The sequence below is a fragment of the Myodes glareolus genome, chromosome 6, assembly GCF_982192425.1.
Source record: "Myodes glareolus chromosome 6, mMyoGla1.1, whole genome shotgun sequence".
NCBI lineage: Eukaryota > Metazoa > Chordata > Mammalia > Rodentia > Cricetidae > Myodes > Myodes glareolus.
Genome location: NC_142031.1, coordinates 2,708,875 through 2,732,002, shown reverse-complemented (window position 1 = coordinate 2,732,002; position 23,128 = coordinate 2,708,875). Strand labels below are relative to the sequence as shown.

The 23,128-nt window shown below is 49.5% G+C and overlaps 1 protein-coding gene across 4 annotated transcripts in view; it reads left to right on the top strand.

Annotated features, from left to right (window-relative positions):
- The first annotated feature begins 59 nt into the window (after window positions 1-59).
- The window catches only part of Cep104 (centrosomal protein 104), a 34,199-nt gene continuing 11,130 nt past the window's right edge, over window positions 60-23,128 (top strand). For 2 of the 4 annotated variants that reach the window (XR_015002112.2, XM_048416255.3), the window contains exons 1-15: window positions 61-445; window positions 3,853-4,004; window positions 6,200-6,373; window positions 6,553-6,691; window positions 8,212-8,274; window positions 8,527-8,609; window positions 9,808-10,135; window positions 11,022-11,243; window positions 12,847-13,044; window positions 13,396-13,563; window positions 14,047-14,220; window positions 16,950-17,126; window positions 18,978-19,184; window positions 19,650-19,757; window positions 22,292-22,328. Coding sequence is in view for 3 of the 4 variants with exons in the window: in XM_048416255.3 (XP_048272212.1) it covers window positions 3,892-4,004; window positions 6,200-6,373; window positions 6,553-6,691; window positions 8,212-8,274; window positions 8,527-8,609; window positions 9,808-10,135; window positions 11,022-11,243; window positions 12,847-13,044; window positions 13,396-13,563; window positions 14,047-14,220; window positions 16,950-17,126; window positions 18,978-19,184; window positions 19,650-19,757; window positions 22,292-22,328 (2,191 nt within the window). In the remaining variant the exon portion in view is untranslated. Of the gene's footprint in view, window positions 446-3,852; window positions 4,005-6,199; window positions 6,374-6,552; window positions 6,692-8,211; window positions 8,275-8,526; window positions 8,610-9,807; window positions 10,136-11,021; window positions 11,244-12,846; window positions 13,045-13,395; window positions 13,564-14,046; window positions 14,221-16,949; window positions 17,127-18,977; window positions 19,185-19,649; window positions 19,758-22,291; window positions 22,329-23,128 lie in introns of all 4 variants that reach the window. The other 2 variants (XM_048416262.3, XM_048416267.3) reach the window with 2 other exon arrangements.

Genomic DNA, 23,128 nt, shown 5'->3' with positions numbered 1-23,128 from the left:
GCGCGCGCAGGCGCCTACGGACGTCCGCGCAGGCGTACAGCGCGGGTCGGCCTGGTTGCCATGGGAGCGTGGCTGCGGCCCGGGCGCTGGGCAGAGGAGGCCCGGGCTGCTCCTCCGCTGCCCTCGCCTCAGTGGCCCGGGGTGGGGGCGGGCGGACCGAGGCGAGGCCCCTCCGAAGCGAGCGGAGGCCGGCATCGCGGCAGCATCCCGCCTGCTTGTCTCCGTGGCGCCCTGTGACCCCGCGCGGCCTCGGTCCTCAGCAGGCACCGAGGCGGAAGACATCTGGCCGTGGAGGGACGTGGCCGCTGCCTGCTTGAGGCCTCTGGGCAGCGCATCTCGGCCTTCGTGTCGGGAATCCGATTCCAGCCCCGACTTGTCCTCTTCTGGATGCGTTACTGAGCAGGACCAGTTACCACGAGGCTGAAGACTGTAGCTCTGGCCCCTGGTAAGCCAGACACTTTGATCCGTGTTGTTTGAGGGTTTGTTTCGTAGTTGGATTTGGTTTGAGATGTTTTTAAAGCTTAAAGATTCTCTAAAAACACTTTCAATGCTTACGATTAATCGGTCCCAAATAACACTTAATATTGTAACATTTGCGTTTCTTGAAAAGAAAACTAGAAACATTTTTTTATTTCTTTGTAACAAAATGTTTGAAGTTGCTACGTTGGTTTTGGACTTAGGGCTAAAGAGATGGCTTTAAAGGGAAGGGTCACAACCAAAAATATAGAGTTTGTGCCTAGTTACAGTTTATAAGCAATGCTAGGGTAAATGTCACCTGACACTGCTGGCTATGGTTGCCCTGGGTCCAGCTAGGACACCACCTACGTCTGGTGACCAGAAGTTTCCGCGGTGTGTTTTGTGGAGCCACGAGCATGTGCCAAGGCTCCTGATGATTGGGGCAAAGGGGAGGAGTAGGGAGTGGAAGCCTCCTGCAGTGTCGGGTCTGAAAGTGGATGGTTTTGTAGATGTCCATATTGAGTTCCTGGTGTTTCGCCCTCACTGCCCCACAGCCCCACAGCTCCACAGCCCTCTTGCCAGAATCTCAGTACCAGTTATTTGTTCTGGTTTTATTGGGGACACACTTGTATCTGCCTTTAACGTTCTGTTTGTAAGTCTCGGTGCACTTCAGAAGGTGCTAGTTAAGACCAGAGATGCAGCCCCAGCTGAGTAAAACTGTTATCAAGGTAGAAATCTGGCCTGCCTGCTGTCTCTCTGTGTGTCTCTCTGTCTCTGTCTCTCTGTCTCTGTCTCTCTCTCTCTCTCTGTCTGTCTGTCTGTCTAAAATTGTCTCACTATGTAGCCGTTACTCCTACACAGACCATGCTGACCTCTAACTCACAGAGATCCTCCTTCATAGTGCCGGGATTAAAAGTGTGTGCTACCACAACCGGCATAGGCCAGGCCCTTGAAGCTGGTCAAAGAATTGAAGAAGTCAGAGCCAGGGGCATACCTCTATGTGTTTGGATCCTTCTAAAATTTACAGCATGCGGAGGCATAGTGGCACATGCCTTTAATCCCAGAACTCTGCATGCCAAGGCAAGAGGATCTCTGTGAATTTGAGGCCAGTGTCATCTACATACTCAGTTCTAGGCTAGTCAAAGCTAAATAGTGAGACTCTGTCTCAAAAATAACAAATTTCAAGATAAGAAGTAAGAATGGGGGAAACGAGGTGTCAGAACAGAAGCAGCATTTTAATTCCTAGATGGAGGCCACAGAGGGCTTTGGAATGAAGACCTGGATAGCGGTAACTGAAGCTGGGCGTAAAGAATGTTGTCTGGCAGGAACGTGCATGGAACAGGAGAGGCAAGGCAGTGGAAGCGGCTGAATGCATTAAGACCTTACATGCTTCCGTGGGTGCTAGAGGGGAGTCTAGTGCCTGAGAGGAGCTCCAGGCTCAGGACCTGAGTGACCCAGGAGTGTAGTCTCCCAGTCAGAGGAGACGCATGTTAAGTCTCCCAGCTATGCATATGAACCACTCTTGATTGAGTTCTGGGTCTGTTTCCTCCGCTCTGCTGCGTCAGACACAGGGAACTCAGTGGAGCACCTTTAACGGTGACTTGCTGTGCTAGCTTTAGTACTTTAGTGCATACATTCCAAAAACAAAACATGCCAGTAGGCATCAGACTGGCACTGATCCAGTGAAAGTAAGCAAAAGCTCTGAATTATACATCAGGCATATTCACGTGAGCCGGGCCTCCTGCGGGTACTTTGGATAGCACTGCCTACAGAATATTTCAGTGATGCGTCTTATTCCAAGAAACCTCCAATGCACTTCTTTTTCCTGTATTAGGAGGATTGTTGTTTTTTCTGATGATGATTTATTTCACCAGCAGTTGTCTACTTAGCAAGTATTTGATTGGTTTGGTCACTGAGAAATAGCCATGCCCATGTGTTGCTCTCTGACATTGTTGCTCCAGCCCAAGGTTAGCTTCACTTGGGCAGGGCCTCCTCTGCTGGTGGCCTCAGTAGCCCTGGACTCTTGTGGTAGGAGTCTCTCTGAGGACAGAGCTCCTTTGCTGTGGCCTCAGTATAATCCTGGGATTGAGTGTCACCTGTTCCCTCTGGGCAACACATATGTGTGTTCCCATCCATGAACCCTCACTGTGCATGGATGTGGAATTCTCGGACTGTCCAAGCCTAGGAAGTATAACCGGTCCCGACCAGGGCTGGAGGGGAGTGCAGAGTCGTCAGCTCATCGCTGACTCTGTGTGCTGTGTTCCAGCATGGAGAGCATGTGTGCCAAGCAGCAAAGCAGACATGACAGCACATGTCCTCCAAGTGACAGTAGTAAGCTAGGGCACAGGTCAGCAGAGCAGACATGACAGCTCGCATCCTCCAAGTGATGGTGGTGAGCTAGGACACAGGTCAGCAAAGCTGACATGACAGCTCACATCCTCCAAGTGCCCTGGTAAGCATCGCTTGGTAGTTTTCCACATCCTCTGAGGATCTGGGAGCCAGCAGATGGTCCTGGTCCATCTTGTTCACAGATAACACTTTTAAATGTCCTGAGTCAGGCTTCCAACTCAACTGTGCTCACAATTGCAGCAGTGTATTTGTGCATCCTGCATTCCTTAGGGCTGCACATTTACACTAACGATTAGGTGCCCTTCCTAATCATTGCTAGTTGTCCGTTTCCTTGATAATACCGAAAGACTTTGTACCCTACCAAAAGCTTTGGTTTTACCATGAGAGTGTGACAAGTAGGATGGCTTAGGAATTTCAGAGCAAGAGGGCTGGCACTGAGATGGCAGCAGGGACAAGCGTCTCTGAGGTCTGGGTCCTTCTGCCTTTTCTAGCTCCAGCACCACCCTTAGCCTTAACTGAGTGGCTCCAGTCTCTCAGCATGTGGCACCCCTACCCCTGTGTGTGTCTGAGCCTTCACTTCTTGCATGTGTTTCTTGCATGTATTTTTTAGGGATTGTTTTGTGGGGGATGGGTTCTGGAGATGAAGCCCACACCTAGCCTTCTGTATGCTAGGTGGGCATTGTCCCTTAGTGGAACTCACCCCAGATCCTTTTCCTCTTCTCAAAGTGCACCAGCCACATGGATTCCCCAATAGGGTATCATTTTAATTTGATCACATCTGCAGAAATCCCAGTGAGGTAACTTTCACACACAACAAAGGCAGACTCTGATCATTAGTGAGGATGTAACTCAGCTGCAGCACAGGTCAGACTCTCAGGAAAATCAAGATAGCTTAAATGGTGTGTTAAGTAGAATTAGAACATTCATTAAAAATGTTTTGTAGATAAGCTAACCTTTTCAGAGTGATGGGCAAGTTTGAGTACTCTGTGACTTACCTTGTATGACATGAGCTAACACCTCATCTAACCTAGTTGAATCCCTTCTCAGAACTCTTCCCTGATCTTGTGAACAGCCCATGTGTGCAGAATGCCCCACAAGATTGGATTTGTAGTGGTCAGCTCTTCTGGACATGAAGATGGTTTCAGTGCTCGGGAACTAATGATCCACGCACCGACTGTCAGTGGCTGGAGGTCACCAAAGTAAGGCTGGCCTGAGGGGTGGGGCTGAGAGCACATCTCTGGGTCTGAATACCTGGTAGGGTTGGTGCCTCTCGGTCTGAAAACATGAAATGCATTTCTAGTCGGGTACATGGTGTATCTCAGTGAAAACTAAATTAAAATCACTAAAATTAAAGTGCATTTTCCTCTTGGAATGTCTGAGGAGACCCAGTAAGCAGGACCCCCTCCCCTCCATGCCTGAGCTCCCGGGAACTGGAGAAGTCAAACAGATAGGGTAGAGCTGCACTTGCTGGAGCTGTAGGTGTTAGGTAAGCGGGACCCTCACTCCATGCCTGAGCTCTGGGAGACTGGAGAAGTCAAGCAAAAGGGATAGAGCAGAACCTGCTGGAGCTGACAGTGTCGAACTTCCTGGTCCACTTCCTCCCAGGTATGCTGTCCCCACTGAGGAGTCCCGGTTCATGCTCCTAGCCACACCCACTTTTCTCCGGAGCTCCCCATTTCAGTGCTCCTGCTTCCCTCCAGCTGCTAAGGGCAAAGCTTCACTCTCTGCCTTCTGCATTTCCCTCTGCAGAGATCTTAGCATTAGCTGTGTCTGCCCTGTGAGTCCATGAAGCTTACAGGTTCTTAAGTAGACACACAGGGCTACTTTGTAACAGTGATTATGCCAGTCACCCCAGCGTGGTTTTCCTTTCAACTCTTAACTGTAGCCATTTTAGTACAATGCTTCCAGAGGATACCAAAGGAAAGGGTTGTGTACCCCAACCACCTGATAGAGTCACACAAGGTTTGGCCCAGGAGTCTCCTGATTTACCTGAGGTCAGATGTTTTTCAGGAATCAAGAGAAAGTATCCCCAAGTGTCACCAAGATGGACAAGGGGTCCTGTCAGAAGTGGTTCAGAAAGCTTGCTCAGGGTGCTGGTGGAACTGGGTGCAGGGTGCTAGTTATGGGATGGGGGATGTTCCTGCCATGTCTTTCTCAGAGCCTTGGGATCCAGGCTTCAAATCTCCAGAGCTGATGACTGCAGCCTACATAGTCTCGGTTTTCAGAGGATTTCTTTTCACATTTATTAATGTGCATATTCTTGCACGTCTCTCGATGTGTGTGGAGAGCAGAGGTCTGAAGCATGATTAATAAAAACTCAAAGAGAAATTGGGCTTCAACCTGAAGATCCAAAAAGCAAAGCAGCCAGCCACTGGCTCTTACCTTGACCTCAGTTCAAAATGGTGATCCTGTCTCTAGGAATCTCAGAAAGAGACTGTGTGTGAGAGCTGTCTCCTGTTTTATAATCCTCTCTAAGACTGGAATTAAAGGCATGCACCACCCAGTTTCTGTGACAACTAGTTTGGCTACTGGGATTAAGAGTGTGTCGCCACTGCCTGATCATAAGGCTGACCAGCAGGGCTGTTTTACTCTCTGATCTTCAGGCAGGCTTTATTTATTAAAATACAAATGAAATGCCACTGCAGAGGTCAACGTGAAGGACTCAGTTCTTTATCATTGTGCCGATCCCAGGGATTGGCAGCAGGTACCTTCACCCACTGAGCTATTGTTATTCAAAGCAGATTATTTTTATTCAAAAGCAGTCTGTCCCGTCAATGTATTTTATAAGGATGGGAGGCTTGGGGTGTGATTCAGTAGGAGAGCACTTACCCTGAGTTGAAGAAGTCAGAACTGGGAGGTGAGCACAGGGCTGATGTGTTAGTGGCTTCCAGGCTAACTGTGCTCCACCTGGTGGGGTGACATGGCTCTACTCTTGAAGAACCCAAAGGAACCACACAGAGTTTATGGGTTTTCTTAGTGGGATGTGGAAGAAGAACCTGGCCAGCAATGATAACAACACACATGCGTGCGTGCACACACACATGGGTCACCAGGCAGTAATGTTGAGACCTGTGAAGGGAGGGCCTTCTCTGACTGCCCTGTTCTTCAGAGCTCCCTTTGTTCCACGTGCCCGCAGTGCCTGCCAGCTAGCGTGTGTCAGTGCTGTCCTTTCAGCACACTACACTGCTGAGTCATGGCTGTGCCTGGCTGTGTAGGTTCCTTGCTGACAGAAGCAGTGCTCTAGCCAAGTCTTGCTTGGTGCTCATGCAGTGTGTAGTTAAACACTCAGCTACCCCACATCCAGAATGTCGTGCCTCACGCTCCCCTGCCTGGAAGCAGGCCGACAGGAAACTGCAGACATTTCTCAGAAACCCAAGGCTGTGTTTGCTTTCAGATTCTGCCAGTTTCCACAAGAGATTGTTCTCCAGATGGTGGAGAGGTGTCGGATAAGGAAACTGCAGCTCCTCGCTCACCAGTACATGATCTCCAGTAAGGTTGAGTTCTACATCAGTGAAAGCTTGCCTGAGTACCTGGTGCCGTACCAAGCAGAGCGCTTCCGCAGACTGGGGTGAGGATGAGACTCGGTGCACGGGGGTGCCCTGAGCCTGACGGCTTCGTGGGTTGCCCCTCTTGGCTCTTTGTGATCTTCCCAACACATGCCTGGGATTCATGCTTAGCAGGCAGGGTTACCATATCTGTGGGTTCAGTGGGAACAGCTTTGTTCATCAGGTGTGACTTTCCTTCCAGCTATGTCTCTCTGTGTGACAACGAAAAGACAGGCTGCAAAGCCCGGGAGCTCAAGTCTGTCTACGTGGATGCTGTGGGGCAGTTTCTTAAGCTGATCTTTCACCAAAACCATGCCAACAAGTACAACATATATAATCAGGTAAGGCCTGTGTGTGTGAGAGGCTTTGCCGTGACACCACAGCACACCACACCCTCTACCCCCTCACCGCACACCTCCATGAGCGGACTGCTCAGGTGTCCTCGTACCTGCACACTCCTGAGAGCAATTGTGTGAGCGGCTGTTGCTCTCCGAAGCCAGACTCTCCCGTATGTTAACTCTGGCATATAGTCATGGGCACATCAGAGCCTCTGACTGGACCAGACTCAGATGAAAGAGAGTGCAAGAAGGGTTCCTGGGCTTTGTGCTTCAGTTGTGTGCAGTAGCTTGACACTTCTGTGGTAAAATCGCTTCCACGGTTTCTACCTCGTATTTCCTTTGCGGACAGTGTGTGTGACTTTGGCTGGCAGCTGCTCTAGCAGCGTGACGCAGATAACCCGTCTGCACTGTCCAAGGCCAGGGAAGCCGCTTGCCCGCCTCTGCTGCAGCTGCTCCAGCGGCACTGCTGCCTCTTCTTTCTTCTTTCTTTTTTAAAATTTAATCGACTTATTTACTTTACATGCCAACCTCAGTTGCTCCTCCCTCCTCTCCTTCATTCCCTCCTTCCATCTCCCCTCCGCCACCCCACCCCCAGTTCACTCCTCTGTTTCTGTTCCGAAAGGGGAAGGCCTCCCATGGGTATCAGCAAAGCGTGTCATATGGAGTTGCAATAGGACTAAGCACCTGCCTTTGTACTAAGGCTGGGCAAGGCAACCCAGTATGAGGAATATATTCCCAAAGCCAGCCAAAGCGCTAGGAACAGCCTGTGTAACTCTGCACAGCGCTAAAGGACAGCCTGTGTAACTCAGCGCAATGCTAAGGACAGGCTGTGTAGCTCAGCGCTAGGAACAGCCTGTGTAGCTTAGCGGTATAATGTTTGGTAGGACACAATCTCACCCTGACAAAGGAGATCAGGTGTGTCCAGAACAATCTTGTTTGCACACACATTTGTACCCCTTGCTGCCTCTCCAAGAGGAGTAGGAGAAAGCCAACGGTCACATCGTCGAAACAGGTGAATGAGTTGTGAGATGCTCAGCTGCTCCGTCATGAGGTCCATTGTAGCATGGCGTCAGGAAGCTGGAGGGACCGCTTCTAACGTTTTCTAATCCTTCCACCACCTTACCTACCGTGTCCACCAGTAGGAAGTGGTTAGGAACTTGGACCACAGTGATGGGTGGGAAGGAGAGAGGTGAAAATGAGCACCTGGGTTAGCTGTGTGTTGATTTCGTGTTTCTTTTCCTCATCTGGGGTAATGTGGGTAGAGACCTCTTATTGGGAGACTGCTAAAAGTCTAGGTTAGCGGTTACTGTTTTAGAAACCTATAAGCTATAGCAACTTGGTTGAGCCTGAGAAGAGTAGTTCTTATTGTCTATTGAGCCCGTCACAGTTCTCTACATCAGAGTGACGCTTACTGTCATCGCACACCCTCCTACCTGATAGCAACACAGACAAGAGTTGGTTCAAGGGCTTAAGGCATCTCAAACACTTCATACTTGATTTCTGCTGATTTAACTATTTCTTAGGTGGCTTTGGTTGCGATAAATATCATTGGAGACCCTGCAGATTTTGGTGATGAAAGCAATATTGTAAGTATGGGAAGTTTAATTCCTAAAAAGTAAAGGAAATTTCTGTGGGAGGAGGAATCATTAATTCTCATCACAAAAAAAAAAGTATCAATTAAGAAGGCCTCAAAACTTTCCTCAAGGATTTTAGCTGCCTGTCCAAAAAACTAGAGCCACTGAGTCCTGCTGGCACCTCTTTATTAAACAGTTGTAAAATTAAGGTTTGTTTTGTCTTTTGTTTGCTGAGAGTCTAAGAAGATGTTTTGTCCCCCAAAGACCTCTAGAGAGAAGCTGATTGATCATTACCTTGGCCACAGTCCCCACAATGAGGACCCAGCCCTAGAAGGAACTTTTGCCGGGTAAGACCCCTCCCCACCAATTCCTTCACATACAGCTCATAACTCCTCGGTCATTCCGGAGATTCGAGGTCTCCATGAGGCCTAGGTCAGATGAGAGCAGGAAACCACTGGTTGGGTTGTCTTATGTCCATGCAGAGATTAAGGTGACTGCATATCTTACATGCCTGCACTGCTGCCGTTCAGAGATGCTTCAGTTCTGAGTATTCAGGTGTTAGCATAGGTGCCTGAGAACAGTGATGCAGCTGCCCACCGTGCCTCAGCCCTCAGGCTGTGCTCAGAGCTGGTGCACCACAGCAATGGCACGCTCCAGCAGAGCTTCCACCTTCAGTGTGGGGCAGTGTGGGGCAGTGTGTGGACTCTGTGGAGTTGAGTGTTGGTGCTGAGATTCATGGTGTGAGAACCTGACCTGGCGCTGGGGTACTGCATAAGAGTGAGTGTGCTCCTGCCCTACAAATTCTGACTATGGCACCATGGAACTTTTTTTTTCCTTTTTTCTGGTGAGATTTTTAAAAATAAAACCTTTATATTACTTCTGGGGCGTCGTGGCCAAGTGACATAGAGTTGCAAGCATAGTGTTGAGAGTTGCAAGCGTGTGGCGTGTGGGGCAGCATGTATGTTATATCAACCCTAAAACTACTGGACAGAAGGCATGGCCAGAGCCGCTGCAGCTGTCCCTCACAGTCACCAGGCTACCACGCAGAGGGCCTGGGTAAACGGGTAATGGAGTGGTAGAAAGGAACCTGGGGATTTTTAAATGTGGTGTGTGCCCAAGTCCCATTTGAACTTATTCAAGTTTCCAACTAAAGTCTTTGTGACAACTAATATATAATTAAACTTTACCTCTATGTAAAATAGCTGAGTCACAGCTTGTGTTTGGCTCACTGCTGTGAGACCCTGAGCTGGTCCTGAGTCTGCAGTGTGATCCCGGCAATGCTGTGGCTGTACTTGGTGACCGCAGAGTGGAGTTCATCACTACCATGCTGTAAATTTTAAGAATAGTGGCATAATCATGTGGTCATGGATGCTGAGTTTATCTGTGGTTTGGCCTGACACACAGCTCGGTCAAGCACCAGAAACAAGAGCCCCAGATAGCTCATGGCTGCAGCCTGACCCATGAACAGTGCTGGGACCTTCTCACCTGTGTGTGCAGCACGAGCTCTCGGCTCTCCTGACCTGAGGGGTCGTCTTCTCTCTGCAGGAGATCTGACTATATCTCCCCACTTGATGACTTGGCGTTTGACATGTACCAAGACCCTGAAGTTGCACAGATCATCCGCAGGCTGGACGAAAAGAAACGGGATGCTGTCAAGAAGGAGCGCTATGACCACGCAAAGAAACTGAAGCAAGCGATCGCTGACTTACAGAAGGTCGGTGAGCGCCTGGGGCGCTTCGAGGTGGAGAAGCGCTGTGCCGTGGAGAAGGAAGACTATGACCTGGCCAAGGAGAAGAAGCAGCAGATGGCACGCTACCGTGCCCAGGTGTACGAACAGCTGGAGCTGCACGGCCTCCTGCAGGGCGAGCCAGAGGTCAGAATGGGCCACAGGGTAGGGGCAAGTGGGGGAGAATGAAGGGCTAACCAGAGCTGTGCTTGGGCTGTGAATGTGTGGGCTAAAGCAGGCACTCTGCCATGTGCAGTCAGAAGGTCTCTGCTGGGATGGGATCTTCCAGAGTTCACATAGAAGATGAGGAGAGGGAGCCCAGGGCTGGAAGATCAAGGCACTGTCACTTACCAGGGACCCCTCCAGCCCGGTCGCCATATTGTATAGAGTGTGGTACCTGTGCCACATGCCCTCGGGTGTAAACCCCCTGGAGTAGTCTTAAGTGAGTGGAGACAGACTTCTAGCAAGATTCCTAACCCACAGTTCATCAGACAGATGCTGACTACATGGTAGGTCAAGGAAGGGGACACGGTGCTGAATGCAGGTGGGGGCAGACTTGGTGCTGGTAATGCCAGCTCTATATCTACCTCTGCCCTCCTGGCAAGTTAAACATAAATCAGTGAGAATCACAGTGTGACATCCGTCAGCCCTGCCTGTTTGGATTGTGAAGAGTCACTTGACCATCTGTGAACAGCGTAGACCAGTTCTGAACCCAGGGTCCTGCCCAAGTGCCACCTGCCTACTGTTGTGCTTCTAGCACAAGTATGTTTGTGATCATGCCCAAGCACACATGCTCAGGCTGTTGGGTGTTTGGGACTGCGTGTGATCTGTGCTGTAACTGTGGCAGAGACAGCTGAGGCGATGCCATGGTCCCAGGACTTACCAATAGGCCATTGTGTGGTCAGCACAGCTTCCTTCAGATGACCTGCAGTGGTCATGGCCCCTTGTCCTTCAGATGACCTGCAGTGGTCATGGCCCCTTGTCCTTCAGATGACCTGCAGTGGTCATGGCCCCTTGTCCATCTTTCCTCCAGATGCAGAGGCCCTTCATTTTGCCCCTCCAGCCCCTTGCATCTCCCAGCAGTCCCCAGCACTGGAAGGCAGCATCCTCACTGCCGCGCACAGAAGAGCTGGAAACAGAAGGCACATTTGCAGGCCCTGCCCTCCAGGAAAAGCCCTTGGCATATCCCTTGGCATCGTCTCCTCGACATTCAGCAGTGGACCAGTCCCCACCTGCCGCAGGCCCTAGAAGCCATGTAAGTTACTCCACGCCAGCTTGACTGCCACCAGCAGCATCACTGAGGACCTGGGTTGTACTGGGTACTAATCCCAAAGCACAGGTGTGCCTGCCTCCAGGGCCAGCCCTCCTCCCCGAGTCCAGAAGGGACCTGGGATGCTGGCTAGAGCAGAGCACAAGCAAGCATAGTCCATTGGCCACATGAGGGGCACATCTGTCACCTGGCCTGTCAGGCCATCTGACATGGGTCTGCCATGTCGTCTGTGGGCTCACAAAGTTTTTTCATCTATGTCAAGCATTGCTTCAGGGAATAAGAGAGCCTGTGTAAATTCCATTCCTGGAGCTCTCAAGGAGCTGAGGCAGGACTGCTGCCAGGTCAGCCTGGACTACATAGCAAGGACTAGGACATCCAAGACAATAGAGTGAGATCCTGTCTCAAAATAAATGGGTAAATTCCCTATCCATACTTTTCCAGAGGACACCTCAGTCATGTACCTGTGGTCACCATGCCTGTTAGAATCAGCAACCTGATTTCTGTTGTTGATTATAATAAAGCAGTCCCACACTAGCCCAGAATGGAGTACAATAAAGGTCTCTTTATCTGGGGGTAGACTCACAGATCAGCAGTCTTATGCATGAGTGGGGAACAGGAACCGAATCCAGCAGCCAAGGGACCACACACGTTTTATATCTGTATATATAGTATATTTGACCATGCCCAAAGTGGGCCAGTATCTTAAAGGCTGTTGGCTGAAGGAGTTCCCCAGCAGATTTCCTCCCATCACTTGACTCCCCAGCTCCTTGTCCTTGGGCTGTCACAGCAGCACCTTTGCTCCTGGGCCCTCACTTCAGTCATCTGGACCAACTTAGTCATACACTCCAGCAGCTGCAAGAACAGAGCAGGTCCCTGTGCTGACTGCCCCACCAGGCCTCTACAGAAGGGGTCCCGATGCCCTTGTGGCCTGGCCTTCCATGTGTCTCAGGGTTTCACACAAGTGATTCACTCACGTGTGCGCTCAGCACCGTGCTCTCAGCACCGTGTGCTCCCTCAGCTCTCACCCTGCTGTGTCCTTGCCTCTTCAATTCTATGCCTTTGTCTCTGACTGAATGAGGCTGTGAGGGCAGAAGGTCCATCCTCCTTGCTGTGTGGGCACCAAGAGCAGCGCCTGGTGATTTAGGTGCTAAGGACTGAAGGCTGGGTTGGCAGCTGCCTCACCAAGGAGCATCACAGAGGACACTTGTTACAGCTTCCCTCACTGGGCCCCAAAGAAGCATGTTTATTGCTCTGTGCAATGCAGTAAGAGTATGTCAACAGACACTAGTCTGAAAAATAACGGGATGACCCTTCCTCCTGTCCTCTGTGTCAGCTGAACTAGAGTGGCAGCAGGTGACTAGAGTCTGAGCTGACTTCTGAGGTGGTAATGCTATACTCCATGTCTGGGAGAGTCTGACAGAATGGAAGGCTTCATCAGTTTTTTCCAATTACAGCCCACTTGTAGGAATTATTCTAACCTGGTGCTTAGCAGACTGATTCCTTTAGAGCTCTTGCCCAGCAGTCTGTGGACGAGACACCCTGGCAGAGCGCCCACCCCAGCACTCTGTTCGCCTCTGCTCACCTCCAGGTGGACGCCCTGCCCTATGATGAACGGCCTCTTCCCATTACTCGGAAGCAACTGGGGGAAGCATCCACCGAGCCCGAAGTGAAAGACACAGACAGCAGTGATGTTCAGAGACGGGGTGTCTCAGGGGAACCAGAGCCCTTGACAGAGAAGGCCTTGAGAGAAGCCAGTTCTGCCATTGACATCTTAGGCGAAGCATTGGTAAAAATGAAAAGCCAAGTTATACACATGTATGGCATGCAAGTGTGCAGATCCTTGCAGACACAGAGCACACCAGCATAGGGAGAGAAGGAGAAAATTGCTGCAGGGGTTTTGCTTTGTTTAACGTGTGTGTGTGTGTGTGTGTGTACGTGCGTGTGTGTACATCCTGCTGTTCACATGTGGAGGTCTCAGGTCTTAAATTCCCCCCAGTGTAGCTCAGATTTCCCCTCAATTCTGCAGAGGGCTTCCTCCTACAGAAGAGTTTTGGAGTGCAGGATGGCAGTTGGGATGGCCATGTAGGGCTGGACAGTCTGCCTCCTGAGCTGAGACAGGACTGCTGTTGACTGGCAGGTGGCCGGGGCCTATTCTAAGACGTGGTCCTGCCGGGAAGATGCCCTGCTGGCGCTGTACCAGAAGCTGATGGAGATGCCTGTTGGAACCCAGAAGGAGGATTTGAAAAACATGCTCAGAGCATCTGTCTTTCTCATCAGAAGAGCCATAAAGGACATTGTGACCTCAGTAAGTCCCTCTGCCCGCTGTCCCCAGGTCATTGACATAACTGTGACTTAGCTTTCAGTGAGACCAGGAATGAGGGCTCTCCAGTAAGAGGCACATCCTAGGCTCCAGGAAAATGGCAGATGCTTGCCTGGGCTCTTCTCTGCTCCGCACAGCCCCTGTTTTCCGCACAGAGCTCAGCAGATGTGTTGAGTGCTCTCCTTCTCATGAGACTGTGGGGCCAACAAGCTGAGTTCCTTTTTGTAGCTCTGGACAGGCTTTAGATTGAGTGTTCAAAAATGAAAAGTGGAGGGGCTGGGTGTCTCTCAGAAGTGCTGAGCTGGCATCACGTGGTCAGAAGTGTCAAGAGGGGGGCACAGTGAGCAGGGCTCTGGGTGTGGGGTGCTGTACTTGGAAGCAGTTTGTAGTATAAGGTTCACATTTTGGTCTCCTTTCCCTCCTGAACTCCCACCACAGTGGCTGATCTGTCTAACCTCGTTTCTTCAGGTCTTTCAGGCTTCGTTGAAGTTGGTGAAAATGATAATTACCCAGTACATTCCCAAGCACAAGCTGAGCAAACTGGAGACAACGCACTGTGTAGAGAGGACCATTCCCCTTTTACTCGCCAGAACCGGAGATTCCTCTGCTCGCCTCCGTATCATGGCTCTGAATTTCATTCAGGTCTGAACTTCCCCATCACCTTCCTGTGGCTGTCTGACTCTGCCTTACGGGGTTCTCTGCTGCTGGATCCTCAGGCAGCTGCCGTGATGCTCCCCAGAGCTGAGACGAATGAGCTCTATCTATACAAGCTTATGTTGTTGTTTTGAGGCAGCCTCATTCTGTAATGCAGACTGGACTTGAACTCACCATGTAGTCCAGGCTTGCTCCTTGAAACTCAGTGATCTTCCTGCCCTAGCTTTCCAAGTGCTCAGATTGCAAGCATGACTCCACGCCCAGCTTATCGGAGATAAAAATAAGGATTGTGTAAAGCTAGGAAGATGATTCAGCAGTTAAAACAGTTGCTGATTCACAGTTATGATTCTTTGAACCCACATAAACACAGGGTGAGCACAGAGCAAGCTGCCTAGCAAGACTAGCCGTGTAGGCAGTCTCTGGGTTCAATTAAGAGACCCTTCCTCAAATAAGATGGACTAACTATGGACGAAGATTCCTGAAATCAACTCAGGCCTTCACATGCACCTACACACATGCTGGTATACATAGATATGCACACACATGCCATTGGGCAATAGCTCAGTGGGTAAAAGGTGCCTGCCACCAAGCCTGACAACCTGAGTTTACTCCCTGAAATGGACTCACAGGGTTGAAGGAATGAACTCCAGCAAACTGTCTTTTGCCCTCCTCTCCCTCTGTGGTGTGCTCACACCCACATACATGCCGAGATCAGAGGAACGGGATGCAGTCACCTAGAGGGCTGCTAACAAAAATGGAAAGGAAACCCAGTCCTATCCGAGTCTGTCTTCACCCTTTAACCGAGCACACTTACTCTAGCCTCGGTGTGAAAGTCACACGTCACACGTGGGCAAGAGTTTAGGAAGTGCTATAAAAGTATTGGCTTTAAGTTAGCTGATGAGTGCATCTAGTTCAGGAAGCTGTTTTGCTTTGCTTTGCTTATTATGAGACATGGTCTCATGTAGCCACCTAGTACTGTGCATAGCCAAGAGTAACCCAGAACTAGATATGGTGCTCCCAGCTTGGCCTCCTAATCCCTGGGGTCATACAGGTGTGCACTGCCCAGCAGATTTAGGGATCCTAAAGCTCCATATCTGGACTGGAGAAAATTTAAGAATTCCTTAAAATTTGATGCAAGTTTTGTGACTTAGAACATCTGTCTTAAGGCTCTTGTCATTTATCAAAATGTGAGGAATCCCAGACTTGGTTTATTAAGAAACGTATTTCAGGGAAAGCAATTATGGAAAAAAATAAGCAGAACAGGCTGGCGGTGGTGGCGCACACCTTTGATCCCAGCACTTGGGAGGCAGAGGTTCATGGATCTCTGAGTTCGAGGCCAGCCTGGTCTACAGAGTGAGTTCCAGGACAGCCAGGACTGACACACAGAGAAACCCTGTCTCAAAACAAGAAAGAACAAAAAGCAGAAGTGCTGCCATGTGCTTGTAGCACAGAGCTTGGGCAGGGTGTCACCGTAAAAAGGTAACATCAGTCCTTGAAAGACAGAGGCAGGAGGATTTCATGAGTCTCAGCAAAAATGAAAATGTGTATTGCCTCATTTCTTTTCTATGTGTGAAGTCGGTTTGGTTTTTGTTTTCCTGAAGAGACAGGGTCTGCCGTGTCACCCAGGCCACCTCCTGGGTACAGGTGTTCCTCCTACCTCAGCCTTTCCACAACCAGAACTGCAAGAGTGTGCCACCATACTCAGCTCACGTTCAATATTTTTTAAGACAGTTTACCATATAGCCATGCTACCCTCAACTTACAGGTCCCCTGCCCCAGCATCCCTTTTGCTAGCGCTCCAGGAGAGTGCCTCTCTGCCTGGCTTTTCCTGTTAGTTTCTGGGTGGTCTAAGGCTCCCTCACTAGGGCTGAAGAGGCAGCTCTGTGAAGAGTGCTTACTGCACTTTCCCAGAACCCACGCGTGGTTTCTCACACTGCCCTGTGGCTCCAGCTCACAGAATCTAGCGCCCTCTTGTGGCCTCCACCTACACTCATGTGGCATATACAAAGACACATAGCACAAGTGCACACACAGACACACTCACATGAATAAAAATAAACTTTCAAAGTTGCCAGGTTACCTGTCCCTAAGCCTTCATGCTCAGGCCCACTTGTCATTTCAGGAACCTGTTGTCCTGACCTTTGGAGGCCATATTTACTGTGCCTTTGTCCTTTGTATCTGAGCCACCACTCATGGCCCAAATACAAAGAGAGATTGTGACTACATACTGAGCATGGTATAGCAAGTTCAAGGAGACCTAAGCATTGTAGTGAGACCCTGTCACCCAACAATGGAAGCAATAGATAGGACTTTCCTCTGGTCCACCAGTGATCACATTAGTAGAGAATCATTGACATTTGATGCTAAAATTCTATCTCTAAGTCTAATCTTTTCCACATTTTACATTCAGAAAATGGTTTTATTGAGGTTGAGAAATGCCAAGAATAGAATCCTTCAGGTTTTCAGTTTATTTGTTTCCAACGTTCTCCTGACTCTCATGTTGATGTCTTGTGTTTCAGATCTGTGGTTCTACCCCCTCCCTAACTGTTTCCAAGAAACCCCAGCTCCCATTCCTAATTCTCGTGTGGCTTATCACCATCCCTTCACTTCCCTGTTTGTTCCCTCGGGTGTTCAACGTGACAGTCATGCTAAGTTGTACTAAATTACCTCTAGCTTTTTACCTGTAATAATTAACAAATCATGCTACATTTTTGTAGGAAATGGCCTTGTTTAAGGAGGTGAAATCTCTCCAACTCATTCCATCCTACTTGGTACAGCCACTGAAGCCCAATGCTTCCACTCATCTGGCAATGAGCCAGGTGGACCTTCTGGCCCGGCTGCTGAGAGACCTGGGCACTGGGAACTCAGGCTTCACCGTGGACAGTGTGATGAAGGTGAGCCAGCCTCCTGCAGCAGAATATTGGCCCCCGTGTCACAGCTTAGGGAAGGGCTATCCAATCAGTGACTGAGCCAGTGAGCATGCGGGAGCATCGAGGGGCTTCACCCTTGATGAGAACATAGAATGCACAGGCCACTATCCACAGTGGGGAGCAAATCATGAGAGCCATTCTTTGGGGAGTTGACTGAATGCTCACCTGGCAAGCATAGACCCCCAGGTTCAATCTGCAACACTGAATGCACCAGGCTGCACACTCCTGCAATCCCAGCACGTAGGAGGTAGAGGCAGGAGAAATTTGAGACCAGCCTGGGCTACATAATATGCTGTCTCAAAAAACCTGGAAAAAAAAAACTATTTGCTTAAGAATACGTCAGAGACTATAAACAAACCATGCCTACCTTGGTCTCTGGCCTGGATCATTGTTTCATGACTGAACCTCGCTGTCCATGGTACAAGACACCCCTAGTGTGTGTGACCCAAGACTGAGGTGAAACAAAATAAACCAGTGGGACACTGATGGCTGCCATCACATTCAGCGCCCCCGATGATACGAAGGAAAGGGAGAGGGGTACGGGGTGACTGCAAGACTGGATGAGCAGGACCAGGGTGGCTGTGCAGTGCAGACTGAGTGCAGAGACCGGGAGACTCAGCAGCAGGGTGGACCAGACTCTCTGATGTATGAGTAGAGGAAACACAGACTCAGTGTGAGAGCCATATGGTGACAGCGCACAGCCAGGTCTAGGTAGAGCCTAAGAGTGGGACTCGGCTGAGCCCTGCAGAAATGTGAGAGGTGGGAGACCCAGGGCCCAGAGCCACTAGGGAGGCATTGACTGTATGACAGCACCACAGTGGAGTGAAAACGGAAGTCAGAGGCAGAGGGTCTCAGCCTTCTTAATGCTGGGACGCTTTAATACAGCTCTTCATGTTGTGACCCCCAACCAATTATTTTTGTTGCTACTTCATAACTAATTTTGCTATTGTTAGGAATCATAATGTAGATATCTGTGTTTTCCGATGGTCATTTAGGGGTTGGGAACCACCAACATAAGGTGAGTGAGCTCAGGGTGTGGAAAGCATGGTGCTGAGACACAGTGTGCATGTGGAGATAACCAGGTTGAGGCCAGCCTGGGCTGCATAGATGAGACTGTCATAGATAGATAGACAGACAGACAGACAGAGCAAGCAGAAAGCACAGTGTGCGTGTGGAGGTCAGAGGATAATTTGTAAGAGTCATGTTCTCTTTCCACTCTGGTTCCCAAGGCCAAGACTCAGGCAGTCAGGCTTGGTGGCAAGTACCTTTACTGGCTGAGCCATCTCACCAGTATTTTTGGTGGTCTGATCGATTAGGGTTCTAGGTACAGAACACATGGATATGTTAGACCAGTGTTCTTAACACTAGCTGCATCCCAGCACCCTGCTCATGATGCCAAAACAACAAACTGCACAGACACAGCTGTGCACAGACGCTGTGCACAGTGACAGCCTGCAGGCAGCAGCACATGTCAGCTGCCGATGAAAGCAGCCTGGGCAGACAGATAAACAAAAGTCCCAGAGGCATCACCCACTTCATTTGGAGTGTTTCCCAATAGGAAGTTTGTGGATGTAAATTAAGGAGTACTTCCCAGCGCACCAGTGGTGAAAGCAAAGCCCAGTGCTAGACTCCAGTGTGCTGTGCCAGCATGTAAAAGAGAACTCTAGGTGTGTGGCCCCCCTCTGCTCTTGTCTCCTCTTTGCCTTGTCTTTATTTTCCTAGTCTCTGCAGTTTACCTGAGTCTCTCTTGTGCTGGGAAAAGTTAACTTTGTTATTAGAAAATCAGTAGCAGAGCTGAGGCTGCTTTCTTTGCAGTTTGCGCTGAGCGCGCTGGAGCACAAGGTATATGAGGTGCGAGAGACAGCAGTCAGAATCATCCTGGACATGTACAGACAGCACCCAGCCCTCACCCTGGAGCACCTTCCCCCAGAAGACAGCAGCACACGCAGGAACCTGCTCTACAAAGCCATTTTTGAGGGAATCGCTAAGATAGACGGCAGGCCGACGGAGGCTGAAGTCAGGGTGAGTGCCTCACGGGTTGATGGAACTGCAGTCTAACCTGGACCACAGACCAGCCATGCTGACTCATGCCTGTGGTCCTGGCGCTGGGAGGCAGAGCTAAGAGGATTGCTGTGAATACAGGACAGGCTGGGCTAGGAGAAGAAAGAGAGAGAGAAAAAAACAATGCTACCTGAGACATGAATAAATGGCCAGTTTCTTTCTAGGAGCCCATGTGGAGAAGCACAGTCTGGTAAGAAGCAGGCCCTGTGCGAGGCTCTGGCCTGTCTGTGCCATGCCTGTAAGACCAGTGTTTCATGTCTAGGGAGAGCGGGATCAGTGATGTACAAACCTTTAGTAAATCACCGAAGTATTTCCTTTTAATACGAGTTACAGTCCTGTCCAAATTAGATGCTTCAGTTTGTCGCCCAATGTCTGAAGCTACCCCTAAGAAAGTCCCTCTAATGGGGAAAATGTTTTTTTAACCAGGCCCAGAAAAGAGCAGCCACTAAAGAAGCAGAAAAGCAGAAGAAGGAAGAGGTGAAGGTTCTGCAGGGCCAGTTGGCAGCGCTAAGAGAGACCCAGGCTGGAGCCCAGGTCAGAATGCCACCACCTTCCACCTGAGCATGCGGGGTACCACAGCGATGCAGATGGGGCCCTTGCTTACTTTCTGGTTGGCTGGGGGCATGTAGTGAGGAGCGCGGGGGCCCTTTTGTTCAGTCCCGCCTGGCTAGCTTACACCGGAAATAACCACACAGAAATTGTATTAATTAAATTACTGCCTGGCCCATTAGTGCTAGCCTCTTATTGGCTAACTCTCACTTATTAGTTTAACCCATTTCGATTAATGTGTATCGCCGCTTGACTGTGGCTTACGTGCATGAGTCTAACCAGCATCTGTCTCTGGCAGGAGAATCATGGCGTCTGCCTGACTCTGCTCTTCTTCCTCCCAGAATTCTGTTCTGTCTTCCCCACCTACCTGAGTTCCATCCTATCAACTAGACCAAGGCAGTTTCTTTAATAACCAATGAAAGCAACACAAATACAGAAGGGCCTCCTACTCCAGGGGCACAGATAAAAGAGGGCCTGCCCCAGGCCTTTGGTGCCCGTGCCGGTAGTTAGCCTCCACTGCTGCTCTGAGGCTGGAGGGAAGCAGCCTCCTGCCTGTTCTCAAGGTGACCTGAGTTCAGTCTCCCTGAGAGCCATGAGGTAGGACTGACTCCATAAAGTGGTCCCCTGATCTCTTCACTTTGCACCGTGGTATGCATGCAGCTGCCCCCATACACGCGTACACACAAAATAAAGTACTTTTGAAAATGTAGGAGGGCAGAGGAGTTACAGAGGGCCACAGTCCCAGATGAAAGCTCAGTCTTGCCAGGTGTACTTGGAGCCTGCCTCCAAGCTGCTTGTGCCCATGGCCACAGCTACTACACAAACCCCAAGGATGCTGTGGAGTGGGCAGAGACCTCACATGCTACTGTCCACACAAATGGGAAAGAACAAGGAGGGAAGCAGAAAACACATCTACAAATATATTTGCCCAAGAAGGGCTGGAAGTCCCTAGACCTTCCCACCAAAGGCCAAAGTGAGAGGAACAGTAAGGAAAGGAGAAGCAGTGGGGGCCGGAGCTGGGCCGCTTCCTTCCCCTGGCAGGGTTGCGATGCCTCCTCTACCACTGTAGCACTATAGCAGCCACCACGGGGGTCGGAGGGGGGGAGATGGGAGATGGGCAGTCATGCTGAGTGTTTTTCCCACTGGTTCACAAGTGTGATGAACGCTAGCTAGGACATGGCCAGGGCTCTGCTGCCCATCATACCTGTGGCTGATGATCGCTTGGCTCCTAGGAATGACAGTCACCCATGGAGGAGATTGGTGGCCTTGGTATTTGTGTGTCTATGGAATGGTGGAGCTAAGGGGCTTAAAGAAAGCAGCAGAAAATGTTGTAGTTGTTTTGTTCTTGTTTTTAGCATTGGGTCTCACAGTTGTAGCTAAGGCTGCCCTAGAACTCATTCAGTAGCACAGGCTGGCCTCAAATGTGTGATCCTCTTGCTTCTGCCTAGGAAGTACCAACATCACGAGTGTTCACCACCAGGCTTGGCTTGAAAAGACTGCTGATGATGCATTCATAATTTTGTGGAGCTGAGTGCCTATAATTACAGCACTAAAGAGGCTGAGGCAGGAGGATTGCGGTGTTGAGGCCAGATGAGACTGTTACAGATAGATAGATAGATAGATAGATAGATAGATAGATAGATAGATAGATAGATAGATAGATAGATAGATATAGATAGACAGATAGATGAGACTGTTACAGATGGATGGATGGATAGATAGATAGATAGATAGATAGACAGACAGACAGACAGATGAGACTGTTACAGATGGATAGATAGATAGATAGATAGACAGACAGACAGATGAGACTGTTACAGATGGATGGATGGATAGATAGATAGATAGATAGAGATAGATAGACAGACAGACAGATGAGACTGTTACAGATAGATAGATAGATAGACAGACAGACAGACAGATGAGACTGTTACAGATGGATAGATAGATAGATAGATAGATAGATAGATAGATAGATATAGATAGACAGACAGACAGACAGATGAGACTGTTACAGATAAATAGATAGATAGATAGATAGATAGATAGATAGATAGATAGATAGATAGATAGATAGATATAGACCGACAGATGAGACTGTTACAGATAGATAGATAGATAGATAGATAGATAGATAGATAGATAGATAGATAGATAGAGAGATAGAGAGATAGACAGATAGATGAGACTTACAGATGGATGGATAGATAGATAGATAGATAGATAGATAGATAGATAGATAGATAGATAGATAGATAGATAGATAGAGATAGACAGATAGATGAGACTGTTACAGATGGATGGATGGATGGATAGATAGATAGATAGATAGATAGATAGATAGATAGATAGATAGGAAGAACTGTCCTGAATGAATGAATGAATAGAAAAACATGAATTCTGTTATTCTTTGATAGAAATATCAAACAAAACCTAGACATGCACTTTGAGGACAGTGCGCCCTGGGTAGACTAACTCAGCTGCAGTTCACTCTGACCATTGCTGTCTGTGTGTCCTAGGAGAAGGAGGACGACGGTGTGAAGCTCAGAAATCAAGGTGAGCGAATTCCAGCCAAGACACCTCAGCACTGACTTCATTTCCTTTGTGGAGCATGGTGACGCATACCTTTAATCACAGCCCTCTGAAACAGAGGATTTCTTGTGGGTTTGAGGCCAGCCTGGGCTACAAAACAAGTTTCAAGTCAACCAGGGCTGCATAGTGAGACTGTCTCAAAACAAAACAAAATCACTTCCTTTAGCAGGCCTGGTGAATGGCAGATGAGGCAGGAGGATGGCAAATGCCTTAGTTACTTTTCTGTTGTGATAAGATGTCGATAACTAAGGCACCTTAGAAAAGAAAAACTATTTGGGGCTTGCAGTTTCAGAGGGTGAGCCCATGACTACCACGGCAGGAGCATGGCTGCAGGCAGACATGGTGCTGCAGCAGTAGCTGAGTAGCTGAGTAGCTCACATCCGATCCACAGGCACCAGAGAGAGGAGAGATGCTGGGAATGGCATGGGCTTTTGAAACTTCAGAGCTTGCCACCAGTGACACACCTCCTCCAACAGGCCACACCTCCTAATCCGTCCCAAACAGTCCCACCACCTGGGGACCACGTGTTCAGACATGAGCCTGTGGGGGCCATGCTCACTCGGAGCACTGCATCAAGTTTGTAGCTACTCCAGGCTGTGTCACAAGGCGTTGGCCACAAACCCGGGGCTGCAGCTCTAGCTCATGGTGCCAGTGCTTGACTGGGATGTGCAAGGCCTCGATTTGGCTCCTAGCACTGAAAAAAAGGAAAGAAAGCTGCTTCTCTTGGCTCTGCACCCCCAACTGGAGCTTACTTTGTGCTTGGA